The sequence below is a fragment of the Thunnus albacares genome, chromosome 19 (assembly GCF_914725855.1).
Source record: "Thunnus albacares chromosome 19, fThuAlb1.1, whole genome shotgun sequence".
Lineage (NCBI taxonomy): Eukaryota > Metazoa > Chordata > Actinopteri > Scombriformes > Scombridae > Thunnus > Thunnus albacares.
In genome coordinates this window covers 23,607,612-23,630,067 of record NC_058124.1, presented here as the reverse complement: position 1 = coordinate 23,630,067, position 22,456 = coordinate 23,607,612, and the positions used below count along the sequence as shown (strand labels likewise).

Genomic DNA, 22,456 nt, shown 5'->3' with positions numbered 1-22,456 from the left:
TATTCCTGCAGAGAATCCTCTTAAAAATGTCCTGGCATGAGTCTTGCTCCGCAGTGTGAACCTTTTATCTTTGTGCACTTCTGATCAGTGAGATCTGGACTCGGTCCTGAGTTGACAGCAGGCGATCACTTTGCCCTGTGGCTTGACTAGCTGACCGATAAGAGAGGCATGGGGAGGAAGCAGTGGAAGCAGAGGATGGGAGGATGAGAAGGGATGAGGAGTGAGTAATTAGGAGGTTGGGAAAGAAGCAGAAGGGTAAAAATGGGAGGGCTTGAGGGATGCTGAACATTGTGGCACTTTCCAGACGCGACTGTGTGCTAGTTTCCACTGACCCTCTTCAAATAACCTCTCTAACTGTCTGTCCTGTACGTCTGTGTGTGTGTGTGTGTGTCTGTCTGTGTGTCTCTGCTGGGCTGATACCTATAACCCATGGCAAAGAAAGCACGAGGCACAAGACAAACAGCTTTTTTGCTCTTTGCTGTAAACCCGACTCTTCTTTTTTTTGTTTCAATCTTCGACTGAAACAAGAGTGGCGAGGCAAACTTGGCTCACACCAACATGAAGTATAGAACAAAGGATCATTACAGTAGTAAAGGCTTTCACCCAGCTGTCAAAGGGGGGCAGGGTGACAAAAACTGAAGTGCCAGCAGCTGGACAGACATGTGTATAGAGCAAAATGTCTGCAAAATGCAGCGCATCGAGCCATTTGGGGAGAGTGAATGAGTCCCATTCAGCCTGATCCCAGCAATGACTGACTGCACCCTTACCAAGGGATTACACTGAGAAGAACATTACTACACACTTGTAAGAGGATTGTAACACATATAGAAGAAGACTATCACCACAGCACACTTACACTACAAGAAGAACTGTGAATACCTCTGCCTCCTCCAAAACTGAGCAAGACTTCCTTAAAAACAGCCATCAATTCCTTCCTTTTTCTTTTCCTCCACCCATTTTTCCATCCCTCCTTCCAACCCCTCCATCCCCTCTGCAGAAGCCTTGGAGGACCCGTCCAGTGCCGGCGTTGTGGCGGGCGCCGTGATCGGCTCCCTTCTGGCCCTGCTATTGGTTGTTGCGCTCATTGCCGTTCTCCTGACCCGCAGCCGCCGGCAACAGAGGCGTGGCTACCCGAGCAGCGGGGACTCCATAGCGACGGGAAGCGGCGGCAGCAATGGCACAGACTATGGTAACAAAGCCCGCCTGCTCTTCAGCGGCTCCGGCAACAACAGCAAGAACGGGACCGGCGCAAACAACAACGGGCCAATGTACACGTATCGGGAGGGATGCGACACCGCGGGGACTCTAACGGAAAAGGCCAACGACTACCACCATCATCACCTCCACCACACCTCAACCGTCAACGCCCCCTCTGCGCACGATATCCTCCTTAGCGGCGAGATCGACGAGGGTGAGAGGAGGAAGTTCGACCTGGATGACAGCATGGAGGAAGACGAAGAGCGGTATGATAGGTTCGGAGGCGTCGGGGGAGGCGGGGACGTGCTACCACCAACGTATCACGTCCGCAGAGGCCATGGCGACGAGGAAGAAATGGACGTGTACCTCGACGACGACATGGAGTCTCAGAGAGACGGCTCGGTTATTTCCCGGACTGCCATCTACGTCTGAGTAGGGAGATCAGGAAAAGAAAAGGCGAAGGGTTGATAATAGTGAAAGGAGATGCAGTGGTGGAAGAGGGGAGTCCGAGCCTACCCCTTTCACCACCAAATAAATCAACATCGCGTCCATCAGCTAAACACCTACCTGCTTAACATTCAACCTGATTGAAGAGATGCCATCTATTATATCCTCTCTGCTTGACACTGACTGTATAATTTAATAAAAAGAGGATTAAAAGAAAAAGAACGGAGAGGAAAGCCAGAACAAAGGTTTGGTTTGAAGCTCATGAAGGGAAACCTGTGGCAGTAGTAAACTGTGGCTGAATATGTGACTGTGTTTAACTGTATAATGGAAACAGGTTATCCTCAGTGTCAGCCGAACATGAAGAAACTGGGAGGAGGGGGGGGGGGGATTTTTTTTGCAAAGAGAACAAAAACCACGGCAACTTTGATGCGGCGCTGCTTATTGCTACGTTCTTGTTTCTTCAGCTTTGCAAGTGTGTTATTATGTGCTGAGTGACTACATTGTTTGTATTTTATATATCTTATGAAAAAAACATAATCTGCAAAGCCGGAAGCACCGTAACCACTATTCCAAAAAACCACCACTACACAAAAATTGCCTTCCTGTGTCGAAATAATAATAAAAAAAAAAAAAAGAAAATACTTCAACATCAACTCTACATAAAACTGTCCAAACAGCTTCTGTGGATGTTGTGCTGCAGACTTTAGCTCCTCTGACATGCCTGACACTTCACCCAGATCGTTTTAAAACTTGAAAAAGGCCAAACTCTTCATCGTGATGATGGATGTTGATGATGGAGTTTCTGTTCATCACAGTGATTTTTTTTTTGGGCTTACAGTCACTCGGGGGGGGGTGGGGGTTCCCACCCCATCCTGTGACACCAACTGGTTTCCTGATGGGTGCTGCTGAAGCGAGGGCCACTAAACTGCGTAACATAACAGACTTAACAGTGTGTGCTAATATGTGGCTGACTGTGGTGTTAATGATGTGCATCATCTATATATTGGGCGCCGTCTCACTATAGCACAGTTGTTGTTATTGTTGTTATTGTAGATGTTGTTGTTGTTGTTACTGTTGTGTAATAGTGTTGATCTCGCAAAGGAAAAGATGCACCGGGAGCCTTGGGGGTTTCACACAGTTCCGCATTGGGTCGGTAATGACTCATATAATGGGTAAAAAAAAAAAAAAAGATGTGCTTTTCTTTGTTTCCAACTCTATTTTTTTTTTTTATCCTTTCTTCTTCAAGTCTCTCCTCACTTCCTTTCTCTCTCTTTCTGTCTCATTTCTTTCTGTACCACGTGCATCCTGCACTATTTCTATGCTTTGCTGCCACTCTGTCCCACACACATTACATCTCTTTCTCATTCTGCTCTTTCTTTATTTACATAATGGGCGGCTTAGACGAGTGCTGCGATGACTGTGTGCAGGGAGAAGAGGATAACTCGTATTTATATTCTTATCTGGGTCGCATTCAACGAGGCAAAATATTCACCGGCTTTGTTTGAGGCCGCTGTATTTCATGTATTCATTTTCCATGTCCCGCAGAATGTTCTTAGGCTATGTGCCGGATTATTCCGTGTTCTGTATGCTGATTGGACAGAAAGAACACGGTCCAAGCCACATTTCAAGAGAGGATGTGAAAAGGGTCTAAATGAAATCCCAAACCATTGTTCCTTGTACACTGCAGAACTACAAGTCATACTACACTTTTTTTTTTAAATAAGTGAGGCATCTGCAGAGTGGGTTGGATAGTTTCACTTGTATTTAATGAGATCTCTTTCTAAACATTAAAATAATGTCACATTCACAAAGACTTCATTGATTCAAAAGTTGACTTTTAAAAATCTACACATTTGCCTTACTGATTTTTTTCAGGTTTTTTCCTACCCTTCATTTCTTTCTTTAGCAACAAACGGGCAATTTTTTAAATTAAAGGACCAGTGTGAAGGATTTAGCGGCATCTAGCGGTGAGGTTGCAAATTGCAACCAACTGATAGCCCCTTCCCCTCCCCTTCCAAGCATGTAGGAGAACCTACAGTGGCTGCGAAAGGCCCTCTCTAGAGCCAGTGTTTAGTTTGTCCGTTCTGGGCTACTGTAGAAACATGGCAGTGCAACATGGCAGGCTCCATGGTAGAGGACCAGCTCCCTATGTAGATATAAAGGGCTCATTCTGAGGTAACAAAAAAACAACGATTCTTATTTTCAGGAGATTATCCAATAATGAAAACATAAATCGAAATATTACATTCCATCTGAGCCCAGTAGATCCTCCTAAATCCTACGCACTAGTCTTTTAAGTGTTGAATTGTCTTTTTTTATGTCAGTGTGGCTGTGAGGTGACAGAGGGAGGCTTTTGGCAGTGAAATCTCAAACCTCCTTGTAGATGAAGAGATAGCCGGCCAAAGCTAGAACAAAAGACATGATGAGCAAGGCCACACTTGAAGAGAAATAAAAGAAGACCGGTGCTACATGCTTCAGCGGCTGAACTGAGCACATCCTCTGCTTTAGAGCTCACTATTATCACATTACAACCACAGACTTACTTACTAAGTAGACAAACTGTGTTCAATTGTGTGATGTGTGTTTAACGTCGGTAGCTGGAGTCATTTTGAAGTCAAGAGTACTTTGAGTCAAATAAAACCGTGTGATATTAACAGTTTAGCATAATTTGCATAATTACATACATTATTTTGGGGGTGTTGTAAATGTCTACACAACTAATATTTATGAGAAAGGATCTGTTAAGGGAATCTTTATGGATTATATCATCTTTGGCACCGGAAAGGTCAGGATGTTTGCAGAAAACGCTTTCACATTATAAGTCCCATTTCATTGACTCATGTGTCGTTGTATTGTGATAATAATCGAAATATTATTACCCAACATTTACTGTAACTTGTGTTCTGTGGGTTGAAGGTCTGAACGCATACTTGTCCATAAATTGAAAGCTCAGTCAGTTGATTTTTTATTTTTCTTTGTGTGTGTGTGTGTGTGTGTGTGCTAAAGAGTCCGGTTCCAGCTCTTCGTCCCCCCCCCTTGAGTCCTGAGCAGATCCCTTGTTGTTGATTGTTGTTGAACATTATACACTGTGCAATCTGTTATTCTGTAAAAGAGACAGTTATATCTGCTATGTTACCAATGCATTTCAGTGGAGACATTTCATAACTCACAGTGCGTTTGGACAGGTTGCCAATTAATCTCAAAACGACTGAGAAACAGCCATAATGTAACTTCTGTTGCCACACGTGTCACATGTAGTAGGACTTGTTTATTGTATCACTACAGTACAGTTTGGATTTAAGTATCAAAGTGTATTTATTCCATAGGGTTCATGCATGCTCCACGATTCAGACTTTTAAAACTCACAAATGAACAAAAAAAGGACCCATTTAGACTGAAATATATGGTTTAAACCTGCAGTGCGGCACTTTTGTCTCCCCCTTCTGGCAGTGAGAGTAATTACAAAAACACTGTCGACATCATCGCCGTAGACCCCTCACGCTTTTTATGTGAGCCAATCCCTGCCCTGGCAACGCGATGTAGTTGGGGGGGCACCGAGGACAGTCCACCCTGGTCAACAGTCGCCAACCGATCACTGCTGGTTGATGTAAAACACATCACCAGTGGTGCGCCAGTGAGGGAAAGTCACCACAGACACCAGATTTTAAAACTCCAGTATACTGTGAAATACAAAGAGATTTATCTGGCGGCATAATCAGCGTTGTGTGAACTCTTTGTCAAGGGCTTGAATGTAACAGACGCTCATTTATATGTAAAAGTCCCGCACTCCAGCTTTAAGGCGGGGGTCGGCAACCTACGACACGCACGCCCCCGGTGACACACAAGGCCATTAACTCAATGCAATTCAATAAAAAGTATTTCTCTAATATACATTTTTTAAATTAAAATAACATTTTAAATAAAAAATATAGCCCAATGGTGAACTAAATGAACAGTTTGATTTAAAATAATACTGTCATAATAATACTATCATAGCCCGACTGACCTGCAGATGAGCAGAGCATCACAGCGGTAGTGAAAACATACGATAGCTAGCTAGCTTTCTTTGGATTTTTTTCACAAAAGGACCGAGCTGCGTGCACTCTGTTGTGAAAATGTTGTGTGTGGAATTTCAAGTGTAAAACATAATGTTGAAACAAAAAGGCACAAGAAAAATATCAAAGTTACGGCTGATAAAGCTGAATTAATCAAGAGGGTAGTGGCCCACTACGGGAAGCAAAGCAATGTGTTTACAACTCTGTGTGCCGCCAAAAACCAAGCTACAGAGGGCAGCTATAAAGTTTATGTGTTTGTGTGTGTGTGTGTGTGTGTGTAGAGCGCAGGTCGTTTGGCATGCAGAATCTAGACACGGACACAAGCAACAATAAATAAATAGACAAATGCTCATTATGAAAATGGACTGGCACTCGGGTCTGTGATTTTTTTTTTTTTTTTTTAAAAACATTAAAAAAGGTTGCCGACCTCTGGTTTAAGGTGTCCAATCTAGAAATTGAAACTTTGATTTTGTTTACAGTAATTTTTTATGTTAGAAATACTGGATCCTTTATTTCTCCAAATGAAAAATAGTTCATTTTCTTATTGGAGCTTTAAATGTTAATGATTTTCACCCAAAAAAACATAAAATCCCTGACTTTCATCCCTCTCCAGCACATTTACCCTCCATTTGGCCACTGAATGCCTCAGCACATCTTTTCTCCAGGGGTTTTTTTTTTTTTTGCAGTGCCATAATTCTTAACAGTCTACTGTGATTGCAACTTTGGCACCTAATTAGTTCCAGAGTCTTGTAGCATGCATGTACTCTTAGTGAGAAAACTCATCATCAGTCATAACTTTTGTTTTGCACAACCCATTTTCAATAAAAAAAAAAAAAATTCTGAAACTATTCTCTGTGGAAAAACTTGTAATTAATTAAGCTCAGCCATGTTATCAGCCTATAAATATCAGACACCCACATCTCATTCTCTCCTCAGCACATTTTACAGCACAACACAGTATAATTCACCTGCTCTGGGATATTACACAGATCTGCTGCAGGAAGTGTTTTTAAGTTTTGCTAACTTAGGAAAGAAGTGCACTCACTTTTTCACATCAACAACCTGCTTCGCGTTTATTGCACACAATCACACCTGGAAGCTACAGAACACTTTTGCCCACTGTGCAGTACCATTGAAGAGTTCACTCGCAAAAAATTGACTTCGATAAACAAGTCAAAAGTTCTGTAATCGTGAGAAATGTAATGTCAGATAAAAAAATCTGTGAATGGAGTCAGCAAAAATGATAAAAATCAGGCCACACACTCTGAATCTTAAAGCTAGTAAAGATGTAACATCAGCAATGAAACTTCAGAATTTTTTTGATCTTTTTATTTAGCTCCATTTTTGGAGTTCATATCTTATTAGAGCTTTGAAAGACAGGCTGCCTCCCAGTTAAACTTCCCTGGATAAATAAAGGATAAAAAAAAGGCCTACAGAGAGATCTTAAAACCTCCAAATAAGTCATGAATGCTTGTTTGTGTCTAGGAACTAAAGACGAAGGTTAAAATGCAACCTTGAAACAAATCTAATGATATTCAAATGCTCAACAGAGTTATAACAAAAATATGAAAAATAAGATATCACTCTCTTGAATAGAGCTGTTCTGCAGTGACTGTCCCAGTAGCCTGTCCGGTGAGTCAAAAACAGGGTTATGCTAGTTACAAATGTCCCTCTCTGATCTTTAGCCCGCCGGCCTGCCTCACATGTCGTACGCTCTGGGAGATTGCAATCCTGTAAGCAACCCCTGTAAAAGTCTTGTCCTTGCTGCTGTGAGTGTAGCGCCCATGCTAAGCAGAGGACACTGTAACAGGTCACTTGGTTCTGTCAGAGGGGAAAGAGAGTGGAACAGAGGGAGGGGGAGGAGGACCGAGGACGAGGGTGGTAGCTTGATGCTCCATCTGGGGAATATCAAATAGGCCGGGGGAGAGAGAGAGATAGAGAGAGAGAGAGAGGGAGAGGGAGAGAGAGAGGGAGAGGGGGACTTTTTCTTCTTAGATCTCAGAAATCTGGAGTTAACGAAGAAGAGAGGTAGAACAGAAAAACTGAAACCTCAAGCTCCCGCCGAGAAGTTGAGAAGACATCACCGAGGGTTTTTTTTTTTTTTTTTTTTTTTTTTTTTGTTCTTTTGTAAACCACCTGAGACCTAGAACATTTGAAACACTGTCAATTATTCACCATCGAGTCTGGAGTTAGAGATGGGCAGATTTGTTACTTGTGGGTCCAATTGGTTGGCTCCAGCGTAAAGATGACAGAGAGTATGTGAAAGGAATAAGAGATTGGCAAGATGGGATTTACAGCTCCGACAATGAAAGCTGGAGGTGGGAAGAAGGAAGCCTCAGAGGAGTATTTTTTTTGATTGCTGTGCCACATCTCTGCTCGGCGATTGGCCGCTTCTACCAAACAACAATTGACAGTCCTTTTCAACCCAGCCAATTAGTGAAAAAAAAGACTGTCCTGTTTAGCTTTCCTCGGCGCAGCCTATCAGCGACAGATCTTTTTAATTGTAAAGAAATGTTCAGCAGTACTCCAGGGACCCCTGTGCAGGGGCGGAATTGTATATATCCTCCTTTTTTTCAAATTCCCTCTCTCTTTGCTTCAGCTTTAGCACCCAGTACAAGCTGTTCCCTCCATGTTTAATTCAGCAGAAGGCATGAAAGTGTTCCGCATTATCTCTCTGCTTCACTCTGAAGGAGGAGGTTGACGGCGAGATAGAGAAAGAGAGAGGGAGAGAGAGAGAAAGGGGGATAGAGGGGAACGGAGAGTGAAGAGAGAGGAGGAACAGAGAGGAGGAAGAAGCGGCCTATTAGTTATTGAGCTCGGCTTTTGTTGTTAATCCAGTTAAAGCCGAGCCTCTGCCAGGCCAGCTGAGACTCCAGCAGATGTGGCTGAAGTTTCCTTCTTCCAACGCTGGTTAGAAGAGCTCTCATTGTAGTCTGTAACCAATTTACATAACGCAGCGCTGTCCTGCTTTCCTGCTTTTCAGGATACCTTCCACGTCTCCCACTGTGCTGCTCTTGCAATGTTCTGTGCTATATATAGGGATGTAATTCGTCATGGCTGTTTTTTTTTGTGTTTGTTTTGGTCCAGGTTATTTCAGGTTTTGGGTATGCATGTCCATATGAATGCCCGTTCGTTTCAAATGTCTGCTTTTTTTTTTTTTTTTCCATCCACCCATTAGCTATACCCACTTATCCTTTAGAGGGTCATGGAGGGCTGGAGCCAGTCCCAGCTGTTTTGTTTGGGGTTTTTTTATTTTGTTTTTTTGATGGTGAGAAGGTTCAGGATGGAGGAAAAACAAACAGTTTGAGGTTAATTCTGTTCTTTTTCAGATTTTTCGCAGTCCTAGCTGTACCCCTGTGGTTCCCAACCTTATTTGACCCCCACAGCTCCACCAGCTGAGCTCAAGCGCCCCTTCATCGACACCACCCAACATGTTTCTGCATTTTCATACAAGACAGTGATCCTGGAAATCTCTACATGTGGTGAAAGCTTGAAGTTTGAACCACATTTCTGTCAATCTATCTATCTATTACAAGTGGTAATAGATAAATAGATTGATTGATAACCAGTTTTCATGATGACTCAGGTCAGTTGGAGGCGTGTTCTTTGGAGCCAGTCTGTTTTATCTGGTAGTTTATTGGTTATTGTGCAAATAAATGCTTAAGATTACCCTTACAGAGCGCCCCAAGCCTAATTGTTAAAGCGCATGCTACATAACTGCAACGTCAATGGTTTGTCACAGTCGTCTATTTATCATCATGTTTCCTGTCTCTCTCTACACTGTCATCTGTCAAATTAAAGGAACATGCCACAAAAATAATCTGAAAGGGAAAAAAAATAGTCTCATACCAATTGCTCGGCCAATTTGTTTGCTTATTTTCCACTTAAACACAGATTACAGTACCAGTCAAAAGTTTGGACACGTCCTCCCATTCTCTTGAGTAAGAAAGTACTTTTGACTCGCACCGTATGTTGATAAAGTTTTTGTGTTTTGTTCAAATTATAACTTTAAATCTTGAAATCTTTCCATGTACCACCTGACAACTGCAGAAGTAATTCAAATCTACAATAACAAAACAAATTTGTGAACCTAATGTTGACATATTATCATCTTTCAAGTGAGTTCTTCAAGTTGTTAGTAAACAGTTGCCTGTTAACTCATCCAGCAGACATGAAGTTACATCAGCATTTATTTCATGTGTCTGTCCTCCTGGTGAACGAAAGTCCAATATTCACTCTCCTTTTTACATCTGATCATGGTCTCCACTGATTCTTTAGCTGCTAAGTGCTCCACTGTTCTCCAATATTCACCAGCTCTATTAGCTAACTGTCCATTTTGGGACTATTTTGTTGAAAACAGCTGAGAGGTAAGAATTTAGCAGATTGACATGGACTCCTAGCAACGGAAAAGTGTTTTACACTTTTCTTTAGTCTCTTTCTGTTTGTGTATTTACTAAATAAAGTTTTGGGTTTTTTTTAAAGAGGAATTTCAGTTTCAGTACTTCTAACTTCCTCTGTCAATGAAACTGGATTTTATCTATTATTCATCCTTGTTTCATCCTGCTGTAATTTCCAGGCCTCTTGTGTGTACAAAGCTCTCCAGTGTGAGTGGTGCTCAGCTTTCCTTCCTCTTATCAGCTTATAGAGTCATCTTCTACTCACTTATTTCAAACTAAAACAGAAATTTCAAGTCGCTTACAAATACTGGAACATTTCTTTAATGAACTGCATCTAAAGAGTTCTCAATATCAAAATGCTGTTGTGTCTGCTGAGTAAATGAATGTGGCACTGTATCAGCTGATTTAATGCTGCCAGCCGGAGACGCTAGACCTCATCTTTGATGGTAACCTTAACATTGATGTTCAGACAAAGGCACTTATGTATGCCTGTTTTGCTCATTTCTCCAATAAATTCAATTTTAACCGGTCTGCTTTTTGGGAAAAGTCATTGAGGCTTATTTCCTCCTGCCTAGATGCCCATCTAAATCAAAAGTCAGTAAACAGTTATGTTTTACGTGTTGCCAGCAGAGGAAACTGCATCACTTTACTGGTTCTAGGAGCAATGTTGATATCTAATTAATCCTAAATGTTAAATGAACACTAAAGGACGAGACCTTGAGTGGCCCAGTCAGTGTTTTTTTTAAAGCTACAGGAGACAACTTTGCATGTTGTCTACTGCACAAGGCAGAGCAAAGTAACTTTGAAGACATTTAACCACAACATCTACAAAATCATGTGATTTGATCAAACTGAACAAAGCACACACACACGTTTATCAGCTCAATCAGTCTGTGATGCTGAAGAAAAACAAAGAGAGAAGGTGTTGCATTTGTGAATACAGCTTACAGCTTCCTTTTGTCTACAATGAGGGTAAAACTATGTCTCAATAGTGGGAGCTTCAGCTTAACTTGTTTGATTATCCTGGTTTGGTGGTAAATTCCTCCCTACTTTCTCTATTTTCTGTTGCTTTTGTTTGTCAAAATTGCACAGCTGCTGTTCAGTCTTTTGGATCAAGTCCAACTAAAGTCCTAAGTCTTTAAGGGCAAGTCCAAGTCAAGCCTTAAGTCTACCAAAAATACTAGAAATGCACAATTGTTCAACAAACTTAACACTCCCTTGCAGCCTCCAGTTGTTTAACTTCTCACCTTGCAACAGTCACGTTGAAGAGATGTAGAAAGTGAAATCAAAGTATGCAAACTTACACTTACTCACTGGCCTTGAAAATCCTTTAAAGTATCTGGATTTGAAAAAAATATTCAATATATTGAGTCCAATAATCTTGGACTCAAGGATGAGCCGATTAGAATTAGATGGTCAAAGGTCAAGGTCACTGTGACCTCACAAAACACGTTTTTTTTGCCGTAACTAAGTAAAGACAGCATGTTTCTCACTGGAATCATATGTCAGTCTAGTGATAACTTCTATTTTGCCAGAAAATACACTTACTACCTTTTATTAAATTCCTTTAAAGTCTCCATTACAAATATTATGAGTCTGGACAGACATGGATGTAAACCGCAACTAGACTGGTTGGCAGAGGCATACAACCGTGAGGCGATATATCTAGTTTATAATAAATAAAATATATCAGCCCAGTCCAAGAAGATGCCTCAGCTCCTTTCAGACGTCAGTCTGCGATCAACAGCCAGACCTGGAAGAACGCTGTGATATAGATTTGTTTTCATATATCAGAGGTTTACGATGATTTCACCGGTGTTTCTGCACAGGAGTAAATACTGGAGCCTCTATAATGTCTAATTTAGTGCAGAATATCATGTTTTATCCATACGGCTTGAAATTTTTGAGTCCTTGAAATGTCCTATAGTAGTTCTTAAATATGATGGAAGATCAAGATACACAATATTAACAATGTTAATATGTTCTTGATGTTCACACTTTGACCATTATGAGACTTGAGACTAGAGGAACATTTATCTTGGCATCCACCAGGCATGTAGTCTTGTTTTTGCTATTAAATCTTGTTTTTCTTAAAATAGGTAGAAAGCTCTTAAATGTTAATGATTTCGATGATTACTTTTTTTCTCAGCCAAACAACATATTCAGTGGGCTGCCAAACAACATATTTTACAGATGTCTCATCAATCAGCATTGTGGTGAAACAAGATGGATGATTTGCCTGGTTTTGACAGACTGTGACTTATTTCAGGGAAATTGAAAATTCTTTAAACAAAGTGAAACTGAATGGAAATAAGTTTGTTTTTCTCTCTTCTTCCAATCCAAATCAAGCTTTGTGACTGAATACAACATTACAGAACTTATAAACACAGATGTTTTTTTTTTTTTATTATTGTGTAAGGCCCCGTCTTGTTGGATAGCAGCCGAGCTTCCATCTTTGCTTCTTTCGAGACTGAAAACCTCAAGAGAAGAAGTGAAAGCTCGCCGTGTGACGGATGTGATACTGAGATCTGTCAAAGAATCCCCCTACCTCTTTGACAGAAGATAGAAGAAGATGTCAAGTGTTGATTCAAAAAGATTCATATTGATCAAGGGGGTAAAATGAAGGATTAATTCCCCAAGCTGCTGCATGACAACATCAGAGAATATGCCCACCTCACTTGATGCTTCATGCTTGACTGAAATTAACAACAAAATAACCAATCCAAAAGCTCAAGTCTTTGAAATTGTTTTCAATAAATTGCGAGTCAGTGTTCAGGCTCTGTGTCATTTTAAATTTTAGTTTTTTTGTGGAAAAGAACAGAAAATTGTACTTCAGTGCCTATAAACTGCAGCATATGATATCATTTTTCATGGCCAACACCTAAATTACCTGCTATTTCTTTTATACATATGTATATATTATAAGAAAGTTTCCTAGGAAATCATGTGTAATGATAGCTATGTCATTTTGGGCTGAAACTCCCAAAGTACTACCTGACATTCATTTCCTGTCCCCCCCTCAGATAAGCTGAATCCTTATGTAGGTGTCACTTTTTTTTTTTTGCTCATGTTTTCTCTCTCCTTATCAGAAGTGTACATATCGCAGCGAGAAACCTCCAGTCCCATCTGTCAGGTCAGCGCCGATGACCGGCCAGATATTTGGTTGCCGTGGTATTTTCCTCCCGGGGAAAAGTGAGACGGACGGAGGTTGTGTTTAGCTAAACTGTTTGTCCAGAGGGAGAAAATATGTTTTTTTTTTGAGTTACTGAGTTAAGTCCATAAGCTGTGAGGCTTATAAGGATGTTGAGCCTTTAATGCAAACTTCAACTAAACTGTGAAGTGTAGTCCTCTTTGAATTTTGAGGCGTTTTTTGGTGCAGTGACACTGCAAATGCTTGATGCTTGATGAACAAAACATCATGTTCCCATTTTTTTTTCTTAAATTCTCTTTCATCCCAGTTTACTAGCTAATCATGCTGTTGCCATGCCAACACAAGGCTAGCAGGAAAGCTAGCATATCTTGATTGGTTCCATCAACAAAATATATTTAACATTTTAAGGAATAGTTTGACCTTTTGGGGAAATATGGAAGAGTTAGATGGACTTTACCTTCGTACAAAGCCAGGCTAGCTGTTTCTATATATAGTGGATATGAGTGGCATCAATCTTAACACAAGGCAAACAAGCAAATAACTGTATTTCCTAAAATGTTGAACTAATTGTAATCGCTGAAAATTAACAAAATTACTCCTTTCGATAGACAGAGTCTTAAAAATGTTTTGCAATCTATCAGGATACAAAGACAGACAGGTTTGTGACCCCTGCTTCAAGTTGTCTTTAGTGTGTGTTCTGTGTTTGTGTGAAATCTTCAGGAAGTTAGAGGCGTTAATTAACTCCCAAGTTTAGGAGGTAAAATTGACTTCACTGTTCTCTACTGCAGGATTAGAAAAGCTTACTCTACAGTTCCCGATGGCTGTGTGAGTGTGAGTGAGAGAGTTTTATAAGAATATCTGTCCTGCCCATATTTATGTTAGTGTAATTGTTTGTGAGAGACAGTGTGTGTTTTGTATGAAAATGCAAACTTGTCTACAACTTAACTGCAGGGCACAGGTTTGACAGCTGAGGAGATTTGAGTTGTGTGTTTGTTTCGTATAAGCACACAAACGTATATACTTTACTTTAGGGAACAAACTTGACAGCTGAGTGAGTTTTTATTGTGTATATTATGTGTCAGTCGTGTATACGCTTGTGTGTATTTACACCTCAGGCCCACACGTCACTTCTCAGAGCATTAGCGATGACATTATGCGGCGACAATTAGCATAATTTCATGCACATATATATCATGATTTGTATCTGTATCATCACTCCTCCAGTAATTTTATGTACCGTGACCCCATGACAATTTAAAAGGAGTCGAAGACAGACGACTAGAGAGGGAAACGCTACAAATAAACACAAATTCACACATTCACACACACACAAAAATTTGCTGCAGGATGCAGCCACTTTTTCTCACTGGCTCAGATTTCTTTACGTGGCTCTTATCTGTCAATGTTGATCTTCTTCAAGATGCAGTTAAAGATCAGAATAGTGCTGTTATTTTTCAGGATTTTTGAATTCCATTCAGATCTTGTTTTTTTTTTCTGCCTGTGGCCAAAAAGAAGAGGATATTTGGTTCTTGTCTTTTAATCTCTCCTCCTTTTTAAGTTTAGTTATTTGAGAATTGCTAAAGAGCTGTACATCAATAGGAGTATAACATATCTACAGGAGTTATCGATCAATAGTTCTGATGCTGTAATTGCTTCACTTTTATGTCTTTCACATTTTGAAATATAGGATGGCTTCGCTTTCTAACGAGTTCAACATACAAACATAAAATAAATCAGCAAACATTTGCAAGAAAAAAATATCAACTAATAAAAATAACATTAACAGAATGAACATAGAAAAAATTGCAAATTACAATTTATTATAAGTTATGAATGCAGCATGTTTACTAGACATGTTAGCAAGCTTACTGTACTTATATCGTAAAAGTGCGATTTATACATTTCTGTCTTTTACAGGCTGCTGTTTACTTTGTAAGGAACAATTAAAGTTAAATAATTGCAATGATAGAAATAATTTAAGAAGGCCAAGCTCTGCACTTTGGGTTTGTATCCTCTAACAGCTTCTATCACCTCATGATGTTTTATGTTCACTTTAGACTGGAGACACTGGAAACTGCCGGGAAGCTCAGGCTCTGTAAACCGACCACAGACTACAGCTTTAAAAATAATTTGCAAGCTCACCAGAAGACTCGTCATCAGACTCACTGATAGAGACAAAATAAGATAAAGTGTACTGTGTGTACTTTGTCGTGGATGCAGTTAAATGGGGACAATTCTTGGAATACTAAACACAATTATGGTTAGCAGCTTTTATACTTTTAAGTGCAGCTTTAAGGGTAAAGTCCGCTTGAAAAATAAAGAATCCACATGTAGTACATACTAAGAGAAAGCACTTTAAAGCAGTAATAAATATTTTACACTCCGACTAGGCCGGGGCGATATCATGGGTGTTTCCTGGCTGGGGCATTCGGGGCTGTAGTGTCAAAAAAAATTTTTTTAGCCCCAAATAATTCTCCACCAGAAGTGGTTTGTCACTAAAGAAGACAGCAGTGTTGTAATTTTGCATCTTCAGTGAACGGCATGAAGGCAAGACCAATCAGAGAGGGTTTACCGGAAAATATGTGTAAATACTTGTGTCTTATTGGCTGTCTGTCTATGTCAGTTCTTCAATTGATGGGATTACTATGAAAAAGGCTAGCTCACACAGTCAGTCAGTGTGAGGAAAAAATGGATACACAAGTAAAGGGGTTGAAGCTGAAGCACTGGCACAAACATCCTCTCATGCTTAGCCAGCAAAACAAGGTGGTTAAATGTCTGTATGAGTTCCAAGTTACATGAACATGATATGAGCAGAGCATAAGATATATACAGCTAACATACTTTGCATTGGACTGTATCCAGCTAAGCTGTTAGCAATGATAGCTTAGTTGTGCAATCCCTTGGCTAGTGACACCAAACTAGCCCAGTCTTGTGTTAGATAGCCAAAAAGTTTTATATTTTATCTTTTTAAAAGTGTCTTGATGGGTTCAGCCCCGGGTAGTTAACAGTCCAGCCAACACACCTGGGCAGGATCAAGGTATTACAGTACACGAGAGTATTTAGAAATCCTGAAGATATGATTTTCAATCCCGTTAAAAATACAGACGCTCCTCTTTTTATTAAACTGATACAGAGATACTGTATTGAGGTGATGTATAATGGTCTCTACTGGTGGAACAGGCAGCTGAGCGTAGAAAGATAGGGACTGCGAGTAGTGGGGATAACGTTACAGGACTAATAAAAAAGACATATGCCTCTGCCCCTGTTTGGGAGGATTTTGGATTTAGTCGGGATGATAACGGTGAAGGTGAAGGTTGCTGAGCAAAACTCGGAGGAGCAGCTTACGTTGTAACTAAAATGAGAATAGCTGGATCACCTTAATGGGCGGTCCACCTTAAGTGAGCCTGGGCCGAAGATGTCGCTAACTTCAGGGCTAACCCCCTTCACTTCAACTGGGTGGCAAGCAAGACATAAGAACTTGGCTCGGGTCTTTAGGAGTTGTAGCGTTTATTCACTGACTAATAGCCTAAACTGTACACACATTGCACTGCTATGTTTAGAGCAATACTGCTAACTTCATACGCACACAGTTAGATGCAACCACCACAACAAAAGTAACACATTTTGAGACGAGGGTCAGTTTTGCTATTTAGAATGGATTCAATTATTTCCTGCTTTTGATGCATCGTGTTGCTCTGAAGAATGATGAAGCCAAGTGGATTGCTCTAAAGCCCTCGGCCATGTCTCTCCTTCTCTCCAGCCAGACTGAAGCAAGCGCTTACAGATAATTGAAAAAGTTTTCAATTAATAAATGCACCCCCGATCCTGCAGCCGAGGCCTTCATTGCCGTCTCATGGTTACACATTCTGCGCCTCTGCTGAATCCATCGGCTCAAATTGCACTTTTTTATTTCACTGCCAGCTGTTTCATTCTTCGCAGGTCCCTCCTGTATTCTGTTCGGCTCCGTTAAGAGAAAGGGAAGAAAAAAAACAAAGGGAAATGAAGGAACAGAAGGGAAAAAAGATGATATACATTAAACATAACTGCCACCATTTTACATTTCATCAACTCCTCTCCTGGTGGTTACTGTGTGAGAAGGTCTGTCCTACTTCTTTCATTGCCTCTATTTTTTTTCATCTTTCTAACTAAATCAAGTGTTTTGCCTCCCTGGTCTGAAGGGAGTTGACTGTGTTTGCATATCTTCATTATGGTGATATCAGTTTCTGATATTAGTATATTCATCATTTATACCTACAGTTTAACAACTTGAGTCTGAATGAATCGACTGATTTAATTGCTTATTAGTGCTTTACTTTATTTATGTATGTATTTATTTATTATTTTTACTCCACATATAAGGGAGGAGGAATATTTGCATGCATGCACTATGTGTATGTTGGGGTGGGCCTGAATAAAAATCCGTTATTTGGCGAAGCACAAATAGTGCACAAACATTTATTTCGTACAAATATTTTTTAAATTATTTGTTAAATACCAGAGCGCAGGTCAGTTACATCGCCATCTCAGTGTCTCTCCTCTGCCCCGCTATTACGTTAATCAGCAGGTCTCAACGAGGGGAGTCACATCCACCCGCTACATGACGCACATTTCCTTATTTGGACATCACTCCCGGAGTTGAGGGAATAAAGCTGAGCTACTGTAAAGACCAGATAATGTTTGGATGAGTCAGTGGTAAAACTTTGATGATATACAGATTCATCACAATTGTATTATGATGAAGGAAAATGGACAATTATATTGACAAGGGTCTTTACTTTGCTCTGTCCATTCTGCATTCAAGATCTTTGTGTATTCTAGCAGCATGACATATAGTGTAATTGCTGCTGATTGAGTAATTACAATCAGAATCACAGGCACTTTGTTCACCAAGTACAATAAATGTACAGAAATTTGTCTTGGTGAAAGTTCTCGGAGGAATAATACCCTCTATAAGACCTATTCCCTTAATTCATTATGTTAGTCATATTCTCACACAGTTTTAATTTGCCAACATGATCAAGTCCCTCGGGGGGGGGGGGGGGGGGGGGGGATGCTGAAGGTCTCTTGGTGAAGTCTACACAGACAAATCCAGAGCTGCTCACCAAACAATTACTAACATGAGATTATTTATACAGTGGTAACCCATGAGATACTAATTTTATGATGTTTTTCTGAAACATCAGTGCTGTGTTGTTTCCTCTCTGCAATCCCCCCAAAATCACCTATTAAGCCCTTGATCAGACAGGGTGCTTTTTAGCAGCCAGGGAGCGGCTTTTTGTTTGTTTTCAATGAGAGTGAAGCTTTTTGCTCGCTGCTTTTGTGTTGCTGAGTGCTTTGTGTTTTTTTTTTTTTCCGCTATAGCTGTGTTTTTGCAGCTTGCGTTTTTACAGGAGCACCCTGAATGCCTCAGAGTGGAACAGCGCCCAATGCCATTTTGAGTTTTTTTTCCCATTGTCAAATCAGATGAACTGAGAGGCAGGCCTTCTGTGATGGTGATAACAACAAGTGGCGATAACCCGACCCGTCCGGGACAAACTAGTGGTGGCTGTTGCTGGACACCCGGAGCTATATGACTTTACCAGCCGTAGTTACCATGATCTGAACAGAAAACCACAGGCCTGGAGTGAGTTTATACTTCACAGCAAAAATAACGGTTAGGCTAAGGACAGGTGATTCAATGGTTGCCTAGCAACAATAAAAAAATGTATGCATGCATGGGGAAATATGATTCAGAATAGAATGAATTCATACAGTTCAGAGTGAGAGGGAATTATCTAATCGCACAACGTGATGAAGCTTATTGGTATGGCATCGTGTTTCTGCCGCCGTGACAAAAATTACTTGCTCAGTTTTGCAGAATGTCTAGATCAATCATGTTATATGATCGCTCCAGGCAACAGTGTCTCAGGGCCTTTGTCACATTTGATCTTTTGTTACTTAAGCACCTTTTTGGCTGGTGAAGTAGCAACAACACACTTATTCTTATTGTTTGCCATGTTAAGTCAGTGTGTTGTTTCTAAAGAAAAATGCTTCTTGTGTGAAAAGTTTTTCTTTGATATAACAAAATATCACTTTATTTTGTTATATCAAAGGTTTCTTGTAAAAATGGATTTCATTATAATAAGAAAACGTCCACATTATAACAAGAAACTGAACATTTTTCTAATTGTATTGGTGGCAATAAATTGGAAAAGAACAAGAGTCATCTTTAATTCCACATGGACATGACACCATTTCGACCACTGTGGGTACTCTTTTGTTACCCAGCACCTGCGATAATGTATGTGCAGGTGCCCACTCATATTTGGAAATGAATTAAACCATTTAGTCTAACATTATAATTGCAGTGTGATTTCAGCCATGCCATGTTGAAACTTTTAAGTTACATAACTACATTAATTTTTGAACTTTAAGAACATCTGGTGCAACCAGCAGCAGCAGCAGCAGCCCACACATCATCCTATCAGTAAATGTTCAGAGGTGAGTCGTTTGAATTCTTCTGTCCCGCCAGGTGTTGACTCTTCTCTCTCTGGACACGCTGACTTTTTTTACTTCAGTCAGAAAAGCTGAGTCATTTTCATCTACAAAAGGCTCAAAACTTATCTCAAAAAACAACCTTGTTACCCTCTCCTACTCACTCACATATTCTCTTATCTACTGCCAAAAACAGTCACTCTCTCCCCCTCTGTATTGAGGTTATCTGTGTTTATATTTCTAATATTTTGCACTTCTACACAACCATAATGCCTTTGACCCCCACTCATTACTGCTGAATCCTTGCTGAAGCGTATTCACCTTTTATTCTTTGCAGAAGAGATTCAGTTCAAACAAAATCCTCACCTTGAAAAATACAAGAAAGAAAGAAGAGAAAGCAAATATACTTACAATGATCATGGAAGTTAAATTATTATAGAAAAATAATGATGCCCTCTCTGACAGAATGATTGATGGCATGCAAGGGAAGAATATTATACTGAAGTTATGAGTCACCTTAAAAATGTTCGTGTGGAGAGACTAATCTTCTCTTTGGAAATATTGACTAATAAATTTCAGGCAGCAAAATATCTCTTCAGGTGGGTTTATTTGGTGTTTAACACATGAAGATGTTCCATGTAAACAGACTGGCAAAAATAAACAGAGCACTGCTGCTCCTCTGGAAATAGAACCTGGCATTGTCCTCTCTTAATCTTTGCATATAACCCTATATAATATAGTCAGACATATATAACCCTCTTTTGGAATTGGTTGGCATGCTATAAGGATGTGAATTACTGCATCAGCCCATTTCACTTTGTGTGTCAATCACAGAAATGCAGGCTTATGAGGCTGTACTTAGTGACAGCGGTGCTTTGAGCTAAATGTTAAAATTGGCACATAAACGGGCTCACATTAACACTGCTAACAGACTGATATTTAGCAGCAGTTTTGACTATGTTCACCAGCTTAATTTAGCGTGTTAGCATGCTAACAATTGCTAATTAGCACTAAACAGAAAGTATAGCTTAGGCTGATGGGAATATCAGTAGTTTTCAGTCACAAATTAATACTTGGAACCAATAATGGTCATAAATAGAAAAATTAAACAGAATTTTTTAAACTGATGTAGAATTTAGTGGCATCTGGCGGAACGGACTTGGCAGATATAGAATATAATATTCATAAGTATGTTTTCATTGGTGTGTAATCCCATGAAAATATGAATCATTGTGTTTTCGTTAGCTTAAAATTAGCCCTTTATATCTACAGAGGGAGTGGGTCCCCTTCCATGGAGGCAGCCATGTTGCACCGCCATGTTTCCACAGTAGCCCAGAATGGACAAACAAACACTGGCTTTAGAAAGGGCCTTCCGCGTTTTTTGCGATTTTCACGGCCACCGTAGGTTCTCCTACACGCTTGGAAGGGGAGGGTGGCCTTCTGTGGCTGAAGACAATGTAATGAGATAGTGCTGGGCAGCATACTGGTTTTAATTACCCATACGATATGAATTTTTCATATTAATCGTCATACCAGTGCATAGCTGAAATAATTGCTGTAACTCTTCAATAGGCGGCGAAATATAAAATCGCCGTGAAGAGCGCTACAGTCGGAGCAAGCTGTGTAGAGCGTGGATGTATGAAGCTAGTTCTTGTCTTTACTTTCATTCAGACTCAAACAAACTTATGAAACAATTCATGTAAACAGCTGAACAATGAGCTGAAACTCTCTGTAAAGCTCCGTAAAGTCAAGGGGAGCTGCAGAGTCGGGTGATAATTCTCTCACATTACACATTGACATTTGATATATTGTTATTATAAAAAAATATCAACTGTAGCCGGTTTAAGTCTGTGGATCATCAAAGTCAGTATAAGCTTCATCCTCCAGGGATGTCAATACAAAATGCTTGAGATATAGTTTGACCTTGCTGCGTTGTATTCACGGATGCATTAAACTTCTTATTTTAGGGCACTCCAGGTTAAAGGGGGCCGTGCTGTGAGATGCTCTCCTTATCATCACACAGGTTCACACCTCAAAGCTGAGCTCTGCATCGCAATCTGCATTAAAGATGTTTCTCCTCCGTCTCCTCTGCTTGTCTCTCTCAAGCCACCTCTTACTGTCTCTCCCCTCCTCATTATTCCGTCTTTCATACCTCTCTCTCTCCCTCGCTTTCAAACACACAAACCAGAACTCGTTATCTTTTATCCCACCCACCACACCTCCTCTCTCGCATTAACAAGAACAAGATTCCTGAGCAATCGCTTTCTTTCTTCTTCTCTTAGTTTTTTTTTATCACTTGTTCCCTCTCTCCATCTGTTTTACAGATGAAAGGAAGCTCTGGTCTCTGTCTGCAGGGGTTTAAAGATCCTTTTTGATTTTGGGTTCAAAAAAGAAAATATTTCCTAAGAAGCGGTCAGACAGCTGCTATCTTGTGGAACTGCTGTAGCAAGATGGTATCAGAAGAGAGAAATAAATGGCAGACGTGTTCGACAATTATTATGTGCGTTGACCACTAGGTGTGTATGAGTTGTGGTTATTTTAAAGTCAGTAGTAGGGTTGTTTCTTAATCCAACCAAATAAAGCCTTAAAATCATCCTATTCCCACTTTACTCCTTCATATTTTATGAATAAATAGTCACATGGTCCACCTGCTCTGGACATCTGCAGGTGCAGGTAGGGACACTGCAGACAGTGTTGTAACTACTGTCCCCTCTTCCCTTGACTGGTGTTTTCAG

The 22,456-nt window shown here is 40.3% G+C and overlaps 1 protein-coding gene across 3 annotated transcripts in view; it reads left to right on the top strand.

Annotated features, from left to right (window-relative positions):
- pvrl2l (PVR cell adhesion molecule related 2 like) overlaps positions 1-22,456 on the top strand; it is a 297,229-nt gene that overhangs the window by 175,543 nt on the left and 99,230 nt on the right. Inside the window, exon 7 of one of the 3 annotated variants that reach the window (XM_044334963.1) lies at positions 998-2,810. The exons of the other annotated variants lie outside the window; for them this stretch is intronic. Within the exon in view, the coding sequence (XP_044190898.1) occupies positions 998-1,629 (632 nt within the window). The 3' untranslated portion in view covers positions 1,630-2,810. Of the gene's footprint in view, positions 1-997; positions 2,811-22,456 lie in introns of those variants that run through there. 3 annotated transcript variants of the gene reach the window in all.